This window comes from Syngnathus acus, chromosome 9, assembly GCF_901709675.1.
Source record: "Syngnathus acus chromosome 9, fSynAcu1.2, whole genome shotgun sequence".
Taxonomy (NCBI): Eukaryota; Metazoa; Chordata; class Actinopteri; order Syngnathiformes; family Syngnathidae; genus Syngnathus; species Syngnathus acus.
The window spans coordinates 1,329,628-1,340,000 of record NC_051094.1 but is presented as its reverse complement, the minus strand read 5'-3'; the positions used below and the strand labels follow the sequence as shown (position 1 = coordinate 1,340,000).

Below are 10,373 nucleotides of genomic sequence, written 5' to 3'. Positions count from 1 at the left end.
AGTTTGGCATCTTGTGTGTGGACTTTCACCAAAGTGTGAGGAGTTGATGGGATGTTCCAAGAGTGTACAGCTCAGGGGGAGGGGGAGGGGGGAGGGAGAGGGGGTGTGTAGTGGGGGAGGGACCGTCCACTCATGCACATCCCCACACACAACCCGATCTCCCTGCAGCCTGTCAACATTTACTGCGAAGCGACCGGGACTCCTCCGGGGATGACCGCCGGCCGGCCGGCGCGCACCGACTTGGGCTCAATTGGTGACCTACTTTTACCCCCCCCCCCCCAAGACTTTCTCATTTTCCTGTAGGTGAGTGGCTTGTGTTATGGTCTGGTTGCTGACTATTTATGAGCTAGTACATGCTTTGCAGGAGAGAAGGAGGACAACAAACTAAAAGGTAAGTTGGAGAAATATGTTGGGGTACAAAAAGTAAGCATGTCTTTTTAATCCGATTTTTTATCGCAATTATTGGACATAGCAAGAGACAATGTGTAAGATGTGACTTTGTGTTCTGTTCACCCGTATAGTAGTTTTAAGAAACTTTTAGCCTGTATGACTTTTTTAGTTTTATTGTCAAGGATCGTTTTTTTTTTTTTAAATGCGTGTTATTTTCAAACATTTACGGTAGCTAGACAAACATGTTTTTCCAGATCATCGTTCAATGTAGACATCCTAATAACAAAACAAACAAGACAAAAACACTGCCAGTTAACCAACTGACAAATGTTTGTTTTAATTGCCATAGCTTTGTCAAAACAAATCCAGTTGTAGCCTCCAACTTTAGCACTTCTGAATGACAACTCGTTGATCTAGTTCGACCACGAAAAACAGTGAGTTTTTCCTCCCTGCTAGCAAAGTGATATTTGAATAAAGCAAGTCTGACTTGTATGCATGCAGGTACTTTGTCACATGAGAGGAAGTTGTCTCGCTGTGCAATGGGAATGGATGGATGCATTATGCAAAAGATCACCTGATTAGCATGCTCGGCCCGAGTTGCACGCGCATTTGTACAAAGAGGGCATTCTCGGTCGCTGCTAATGTTTGCATTCATTTACATTCAATTATTAGCCTATGTGAGCATACGCACAATAGCCGCTTCATTAAAGTGGAACGGAAAGACGCGCACATTGTGAACTCCTCACTGTGCATTGACAGTTTTCGAACCAAAAACTGGAAGGGGAGTTATTGCGTAACAGGTGGACTGTTGCTATTTATATTGACCGGAGCCTCAGAGCGCATGCGCGCGAGGAATAATCTACATGTTTGTAGATGACTGATTTATGCACTTTAAATCACTTTTAAAGGCACTCATTGGAAAATTTTCGTAAAAAAAACCCGGTACATTAAATAATAATAATGATAATAATAATAATAACAATAATAATAATAATGACATTTAATTACAGCTCTTGTATTGGTCTGATTAGATCCTGGAGGGGTACTTAATATAAGAATGTTGTTTATTTATTTTATTTATTTATTTAAATTATTATTTATATTTAAATGAATAAATACATACATAAATTAGAATATTGGAAATGTATTGTTTTATTTTTTTTAATCTATTGTTTGTTTCAATATCCATCCATCCATGATATATGGGTCAGTTTCGAAACCAACAAGAAAACAAGCAACCGAAAACTTGCCTTATTTCCAAGTCCCTGTGGTGAAAACAAACCCTGAGAAAGTTTCCACCCCATTGTAAATCGTTTTTATGCAATGAAGCTGTCACAAAAGATGTTCTTGTGTTACTTCTTACACGCACAAATGGATTGGAGTTGAGTGTCTGTAGGGATACGAGCACATTGGCCATGTGACAAACTTGGCTGAGACAAAGTAGTCTTTAGCGAGCTCATCTTTCTTGTGGACTCAGCGGATCCACGTGACAGGCCAACCCCGGCCAGACACATTTGCGTGTCTGTGGGTGCTCGTGTGTGTGCACGGGCCTGGAAATGAAAGGCATTGTCCTTTTCTTTCAGGCTCTCCATGTGGCACAGGAAGTGAATTTTGTGGAAGCCTCCACTGAGCTCTTCTCTCTCCCCATTCTGGCTATGGAGCATGAAGTGAGGATGGGGCTGTCGGCGTGGGCCATCGCCGCCATCGTTTGCAACTCGGCGGTGGGCGTCCTCATCCTCATCCTCTTCGTCGTCCTGTACAAGGCCTGCCAGGTGCCATCCAAACCGGCGCCCGTCTTCACGTCCGAACCGGCGAAGAAGCAGCAGAAGTCTGAGCACAAGTATCTTCTAGCAGCCTGATGGTGACAAAGCCAACCAAAAAGGAGCTCCTCTTTTGTCTTATAATATTTCGAGGCTATCACCGTGCTGCAGCTTCGTGTGCAAATACTCTAAGCAAGACCAAGCCGGCCGGCCCAATCCTCTTATCCCTGCGGTGCGTCTCTGGGACTGTCCATCTGTCAGTCTATTTGCTCTGCGGCTCGCTCATTTTCAGAGGAATACCACAAACTTGAGTGGTGGTGTTGGCTAGAAGGAGAAATCACATGAGGGTGAAAGCCTTTTTATTTTATTTTTTTATAGACAGGAGTTCAACCTTTGCTAAAAAGTCCTATGTGATAAATTGTGGGAGCAAATATTACTTTGTCTTAATGTGCCTTACTTTGATTGCTGCCGTTTATTCAGTGTACTGGCAATAATAGACAGAGCAAAGCAGTACGTTTTTTTATTGCGCATTAATCAGGACAAGATGTCATATTCATTTATAACCGCCACTGATGTCTTCACGAGAAATCAGTTTGGGAATTGTATGTTGAGTTTCGAAGTTTATAACTCGCCGATTTTCATTGGAATAGACTCCATAAAAAAACGGTCGCAGTACATTCCATCAACACGGCGGACATGCTAAAAGATTTATTGGAAGCAATTTTTTTCCATTAGGGTGAAATAAAGCATTTCAAAGACAGCCAGTTGTTTTCACATTTTGTTAACAATGAATTAAAGCCTCAATTCTGAGAACTAATTTTAGGGCAATACTCCTTTTGGATGCATATTATGGCAGATGTCATGACATCATCTGGAGGAGACGAGGCATTTCCTGTCTGGGATACAAATCCTTAGCAGTCTCGTTAAACATGTGCAGTAGCTCTTCTTCTCTTCTGGTGTAGATAGGGCCAAGGTTGAGCTGGCCGAGCACCGTATCGCCGCAAAGGTTAGCTTAGCATAACATAGCTTGTTTGCTACTTTACGCAGATGCTAACTTGCTGTGGTGTCTATGTGACTTGTTTAGTGTTTGAGATTTTGTAAGTTGTTAACTGGACCCATGTTACCGCTCTTCAAACTTGAGCCTTATTTTCTTTGCAATGGCTAACATTTTGACACATCTTTTGTATTGGAGATTCTGCATAGTACAGCAGAGCCACAGCCTATTTTTCCTCCTGTCCCCGCTGACTCCTTGCCCTCTCTTTGGCCTCCAACGCTGCCTTGTAACTGGACCAGCGCCAGAACTTTGCAAAGGGGCCAGCGCGGTCGGACTTACTGATCTGCTTCAAAGTGGCACGCGTGGTTGTGAAGGTCAGCACATTCTGACTCAGTGCGGCGCGTGAACCACCGCGCTGATCTTGATAAATGCTTATTGATTCTCACAGCTAGAAAAAGAAATAGTTTATGATTCACTCCAGTGCTGCACCAAATGGAGGAAAATTATAAATGAACATTCATCTCTTCCTGTGCTCCAGTGCACTGTAATCGCTCCACCTTGGGAGAGAGTTATGCGGTCCGGACGATGTTTATGGCGATTGGAGATTAGGCCCTCGCCATTAGTCACCACTTCCTTACATCTCAAGAGCCGTCCGGCCCACACGGGGCAATTTCTGTCGACTTGTCCCGATGTGAGCTGAGATGAAAGAGAGTCAGTGAACTCACCACGGTGTTACGTAATGAGCGGGAGAAGTAGCATGTGGAGATTACTAATAAACATTGGCCATAGGGCCAGTAATCTGCAGCTCCATCTGGACCCCTGGAGGGGTTTGCGTAACCTACATCATCACAATAGAGATAAAAAAATGAATCTATCTTTTTGGTCATGCATGTGCGCACTCACACCCTGGAGCTCAATGTTGGAAAGGCAATTTGTTCAATGTTTATACTGACACAAAGACATGCAAATTGTGGGTGTGTGCTATGTTGCTTGTTCCACCTATGAATAATTAATAACAAACGGTAATCACTTTTAATCAGATTTTAAAACCTGGGCCCCCACAGAGTTGCCAGCACGCATTCAACAAAGAAGGTCATTAAAGTCTTTTTAACAACAGCTCATGGGGAGATGTTATTCAAATTTATGTTGTTTAAAGGAGACATACTATTAACATTTATTTATCTATTTATTGCAATTTTGCTTACTTATTCATCACAGAATGTGAGTATATACTTGCTACCTCTGGTGGCAAAAAAAACAACAACCCTCAACAATGGTGGCAGAATTGTTGAACGAGACTGCCTCCTGTTGGCTCACGTGTGAACTACACATCGCCGTCTGCTAGTTGTGAATATCCTCAGTGAACTGCTGAGACGCAGAGAACACGATGCTGCTGTCCTCTGCCGGTCAACGTGCAAACTAACAAGTCTTGATCTCCATTCATCCATTTGATGTCTATCTCACTGGAACCTCTCCCAGTTGACTTATCGTGACTGATCGCCAATCAATCACAGTGTATGTGGCACTGAGATGAGCCCAAGCCAGTAGCTTTAATGAGAATGTTTAAAATGAAGTGCTTTTGGAAAGTCATCTGTCAGAAAGGCACACCATGATTTATCCCATGAAATTTCTGCAAGGCTTCTTTGCCTAAGCTTGTGACTCGTGAGAGCATCCTCTGTATGTTTTTGTATAATACTTAAATAAAACAGACTTTTATCAACATAGCAACAGGCAAGGATTTGTCATATTTGACTCCCTAAAGCACCACTAGGAAGCATTGGGGCTACTGCATTATTTTTTCATTATCTGTTAATGATTTAAGGTTTTGCTAGTTTCACAAAACGATATCACGATATAAATGTGATCAATCACGATGAATACCACACGTAAATATCTCTATCGTGCATTTTTGGTTGAAAATAAACGACTAATGTTAACGTATGTGATGGGCCTCTGTTTTGTCCTCGAGCCTCAGCTTGGTCCACCATATCCGGAAGTGGGTGGCGGCCCAGCCTAGCCCAGCAGTCACCCCATAGCCACTGTCGACATTAGTAGCAGCTGGGATGAAGCGCACTTCCGTGGGTGAGCAGGGGTTTGTATTATTTCTCGTCTGATCGGATCCCACGGGCATCACATTCCCAACGCGATCTGATCCGTGGGCTGCGTCGTCGTCTTGGGCGAAAAGGAGGCGACATGATGGAGGAGATCGACCGATTCCAAGTGCCCAACGTCGTGCAGGAGGCGGAGATGCAGCCGCTGGTACGACGCCACAATTGGCCTCATTTGTGTTTTCTCCTGATTCAAATACATTGATCATCTATCTCATTGCTAACGCGCGTGGCCTTGCTGTGCAATCACGAGATTCCATCGGGTTCCGGTAAATGAGCGGACGATGTGTCAAAGCAAACGTTTTTTTTTTTTTTTTTGGTCACAATGTGAAACTAAGGAGTGCTTTATGTTAAATGTCATTGTGGCTCTAACGTGTTGTGTAGCGAGCCGCAACCGTCACGTCCACATCATCCTCCTCTTCATCCTCCTCTTCATCGTCTGGCGGAAGCCACATCACCAGCATCCACGCACGCAGCAACTTGCTCCAGCGTGTGATGGCGTTGATGATTTGGAGTTTAAAACAGTGGCGCCGTGGGGCTTTTATTGCACTTCACACGGCGCCTTGTACGTCAGGACTCGTGTCTGCTCGATAGTGGAAGGATCCATTTGCCTGTCATGTGTGCCGACGCTGTGAGTCCCGCATATGACGGTGACCAAAAAAAAGCTTTTTTTTTTTTTTTTGAACTATCTATGAAATCCTACTTTGAAACCCTAACCATACTTTAAAACCCTTCTTGAAAACCCTAATTTGAACCACTGACCCTCCTTTGAGACCCTACTTTGAAACGCTGACCTTAGTTTAAAACCCTAACCCTACATTGAAACCCTGACCCTACTTTGAAAACCTGGCCCTACTGAAATGAACTCAATTAGTTTTCCAGCCCTAACTGTAACATTTCATTCTTCCATTATTGACTGATGTGTATTTGTCTTCTCATGTTGCCAGGACCCAGCCTCCTCCACGGCCTCGGAGGCTGACTCGGACACCAGAGAGGGCGAACCCGTCCCCCTCAACTACAAGCCCTCCCCCCTCCAGATGAAAATAGGTGAGCATTGATGGCATCTCTTGATAACATCGTGTTAATGCTTTGGCGACATGTCCTGTTTTTGTTCTACCTTTGCCCCCCCCATTGTAATCCAATGATGTCGAGTTGCTATAAATATACATGGACAGCAGCTTGGATGATGTCCAACGTATTAGCTGTCAATCTTTTTATACTGTTGTCTCTCATCGTGCAGCGTCGCCAAGATGAAGCACGAATTACGGCCAGAGTCACACTTCGCCGTACTCTGTCTAATCCAAATGTCACAACTATCAGCCAATGTTCTTTATGACGTAAACTCCATTATTCAGTGACCTTTGAAATAAAGCGATTCCAAAAGTGAAATGTCACTTTTCCCTCACAATTGCATCAAGTTTGATTAGGAACATGACAAGTAGCTAGCTAGCAAGAGCCAATAAATGAGAATCTGAAATTGGAAAATGTCACATTATGAATATATTTTTATTTCAGTGAATAGATGAGAACAGTAAAAAAATAAATAAAGAGACAAGCCTTCACTTGCTGCTCAAGCACTCGCTGCTACGGTTCCTCTGATGATGAAAATGACAATTTGCTTTTACGATCATCACAAAGTAGCAAGAGAAACCCAATTCCCTTTTCTCATCACACTTCCTGATGAGCGCCGGTTTTAATTACGCTCATCTTATTCCGCTCGTGAGTAGTTACACAAGGGCATCGGAGAAACAGCCCAAATCTGTAAAAACCAAAAAAACCTAAAAAGACCAATGCTTCATGTTGGAAGCATGTGTGTGTGGGTGACAAAGAAGCTAAGCATGCTGACCTTCATTACTTTTATCACTGCTGCACTTTGTACTTTATAATTATCTTATTTCATATTTTTATATAGAATGTCACTTTTTTTAACCAGCCGAAATACCACTACATTGTTGAAAGCCGTATGCAACGAAATTTCGTTTTGTACACACCTAGTGTTGACAAAATGACAATAAAGTTCTGTCTAAGTCTAAGTCTAATTACTTGGAAGCGCTCTATTGAAGCCAATGTCATGTGTGTCGCGCAGAGAAACAGAGAGAGCTAGCCAGGAAGGGCTCGTTGAAGAACGGCAACGTCGTGGGCAGTCCGGTCAACAACCAGCCCAAGAAGAACAACGTCATGGCCAGAACCCGGTGAGCAGAACAATCATGACTGACAATCTCTCTTCAGTCTGGTCTCATATTGGCGTGCGAGTTGTGTTTCCTTGAGCTGCTATCCATCATCCATTATGCGGCCCGGTCACATCGGCTCTTAGGAGGAAGCGTTTCATCGATCGAGACTTTCCGAGACGTCTGCTTTCTCGCTCTGTCTGCTATTCCATCCAGTCCTACCCACCCCCAAATGCTTCCTTCCGTCTTATCTCCGCTTCTCGCTAACAGGTTGGTGGTGCCCAATAAAGGCTACTCCTCGTTAGACCAGAGTCCAGATGAGAAGCCTCTGGTTGCGTTGGACACAGACAGGTGAGCTCCGTCCGTCCGTCTGTCGGGGTTTTAAATTGCGGCCACGCTGAAGAACGATGCTTCTTTTCAGCGACGATGACTTTGACATGTCGAGATACTCATCGTCCGGATACTCCTCTGCTGAGGTGAGTTCAAATAGACATCGTCGGCGTGCAATTTAGATTGTCTACAGCACATATTTCATGATATTAGAGAGTTTCTACATGGCAAGATTTTTTAATTCAATGGTCAAAAAGTTTGCAAAAATCACACCAGTCACTAAATTTGTAAACATGACCTGCGTCTCTTGTAGCAAATCAACCAAGATCTCAACATCCAGCTGCTGAAGGACGGTTACCGCTTGGATGAGATACCGGATGACGAGGACCTGGATCTGATCCCGCCTAAATCGGTTAACCCGACCTGCATTTGCTGCCAGGCAAGCCCCTCCACCACCTGTCACATCCAGTAACCCCTCCCCCTCTTAACTCCGCCCCCTCATGTTCATTTTCTTCGCGGTGAGGCATGGTAAGAAATAGACGACCAACTGAAATGTGCTAGAATAGGAATGACTAATTTATTAATTCATGAAATGTTTTGGTTAAAACAGTGGGAGGGAAAATGGTGACGATAGTCTGCTATTCACAAGTCACAAAGAGTTGGCAAGATTGAGATTTGGGGTGTAACTTCAGGTTCAACCTAAAATGCACTTTCATCCATCAATCCATTCATCCATCCATCCATCTTCTTGATGGGTGAATTTAATCCGCCAAGAGGTTGTTGCCAATGATAGCCTCATTTATTGACTAAACTTCTGTGTCAGAGACTCTCCACGCTTCACTTTTTGGCCACAGATACACATGAATTATAACTATAGTGGAATATTATTATAAAATAAATATTTAATTTTGTAGTTGAGCTGTAATTGTAGCGCCTTTTTTTGTTTCATCCTGAAAAGTCACCCCAAAGCTGAAGATGCTTTTTTTTTTTTCTGCTAGTGCTGGTGTTTTCCTCCTATGGCAGGACATGCACTTCTCAACATAATCTTAAATGATGATATTGCTGCTCCGCTTAGTTAACATACGGTTTACAATTTTAACTACTGTTGCCATGAGTTTAATCGGTGTGTGTAAAAGAGGCAAATGAGTACTGTAGTCCCCCCCCGATTCACCTTCTCCGTCCTCCTGGCTTTGACCTTGACCCTAAAATTAACCCTAACCCAGCTGAAGAACAAATTGAAAAGGGAAGTTAGGAAGGACCATTTGCACATTTCATTTCTGCCCTTCCCAGCATGTTTGGACTGTGTGTTGTATTATTTTAAATGTGTTTTCACCTTTTTAGGCCTTTTTCTTGCACAGCAGCGACACGGTTTCCCCGTTAGTATTAAAAAAGTATATACGTATATAAAGAAAGGGAGATTGCTGTCTACAGGCGTGAAGCTAAAGGACAAAGTATTTCATGTCTTCTCCACCTTTAAACGTTTGTACATTTTATAGTGTCCATCATCAGACACAGAAAGGATTTGACTTGTGTCTTTGCACACGCACACACATACTACACACACACACACACACGCATGCATGTACTGTACATAACTTTCCATGCCAATGTGAATAGTCGGCGGGCAATTGTGGGTCTTGCAGCTTCAGTTACTGACCTAGCTCCCTTAAAGAAACGGATTATTTGCAGTTAGAGTTGCCTTAAGTACAAACAAGCTAACTATAATTGTGTATTATTTATTGCCATGATGTTGTTAGTTGATTTTAATGAGCAATCTGTAACTTGATTTTGTTTTTAACCTTCCAATCGTCAGCGTCGATTGTTTTTCCTTTTATAATGAATCATTTTAATTTCAAAACCATTTCCATTATGGTATTTAACATTGTTATTATGTGTGGTGTATGAGAACACGAAATAAAAACAGCTAATCATGTGAGAGTATGTAGTATATGGAGAAGTAAGCCAGGATTAGGAAGAACATTCTTTTTAATGTTAAATCTGAGGCTTAATTATTACAATGCCATGTCTAAAGCATTTACATGGTCACCCTCAGTACAGTACAATAGCATCATGATGGCTTCAACCCGAAAGGCACCAACACTGAATCACAGATGTCGTTATAACAGAAAAAAATTCACAAGTCTGAGAATTTGCAAAACATTTGTAGTGGCGTGATGCATCGTTAAAAACATAAAACCAGTACGATGACAAAAACAACGTACTGAACAAATAAGACATTTGCGACATGATGGAATTGATTTCTGAACTAAATGAAGGGTGTATTCACAATTGCACCGTTTGGCTCAATTATAACGCACCTGGGTTCATTTGAGTGGTGGGCGGATCGATGCTAAAGTATTGATATCAATGTGTTATTCTAATTATGTTCTCGCTTTTAACAGATCAAAAGTCACAAAAGCATCATTGGAAATTTGATGCAGCTACCTTAATAATTGTAAAGTGTCGGTAGATGTGCTGGCCCTGTATTTCGATACCAAAATAGTTTCGCACACCACTAATTTGCTTCCCGAGATCTTTGTGATGCATTTGTGACTACACACAAACGAACCTTGGTGCGGACCAAAAACAAACGGACCGACACCCACTTTTTGAAGGATCTAGC

At 42.7% G+C, this 10,373-nt stretch overlaps 1 protein-coding gene and 2 long non-coding RNA genes across 4 annotated transcripts in view; all 3 read left to right on the top strand.

Annotated features, from left to right (window-relative positions):
- Nucleotides 1-9,903, top strand: part of LOC119127827 — a 19,048-nt gene extending 9,145 nt beyond the window's left edge. For both annotated transcript variants that reach the window (XR_005098913.1, XR_005098912.1), the window contains exon 2: nt 9,160-9,903. This is a non-coding gene — a long non-coding RNA (uncharacterized LOC119127827). The remainder of the gene's footprint in view (nt 1-9,159) is intronic.
- Nucleotides 113-2,967, top strand: LOC119127826. The gene is made up of 2 exons (XR_005098911.1): nt 113-391; nt 1,974-2,967. It is a non-coding gene; the product is annotated as an uncharacterized LOC119127826 (long non-coding RNA).
- fam219ab (family with sequence similarity 219 member Ab) lies at nt 5,182-9,683 on the top strand. Its single transcript, XM_037259995.1, has 6 exons — nt 5,182-5,403; nt 6,200-6,299; nt 7,339-7,444; nt 7,691-7,771; nt 7,842-7,896; nt 8,064-9,683. The coding sequence occupies exons 1-6, from the start codon at nt 5,338-5,340 to the stop codon at nt 8,220-8,222; spliced, it is 567 nt and encodes a 188-aa protein (XP_037115890.1). The 5' UTR covers nt 5,182-5,337; the 3' UTR covers nt 8,223-9,683.
- Nucleotides 9,904-10,373: the final 470 nt, after the last annotated feature.

What these genes read in the sequence shown, in the direction of transcription:
- fam219ab (XM_037259995.1), top strand. Translation starts at nt 5,338, where the DNA reads ATGATGGAGGAGATCGACCGATTCCAAGTGCCCAACGTCGTGCAGGAG. An exon ending in CCCCCTCCAGATGAAAATAG is followed by an intron (nt 6,300 to 7,338) that starts GTGAGCATTGAT and finishes TGTGTCGCGCAG; the next exon opens with AGAAACAGAGAGAGCTAGCC. An exon ending in CCGGATACTCCTCTGCTGAG is followed by an intron (nt 7,897 to 8,063) that starts GTGAGTTCAAAT and finishes CGTCTCTTGTAG; the next exon opens with CAAATCAACCAAGATCTCAA.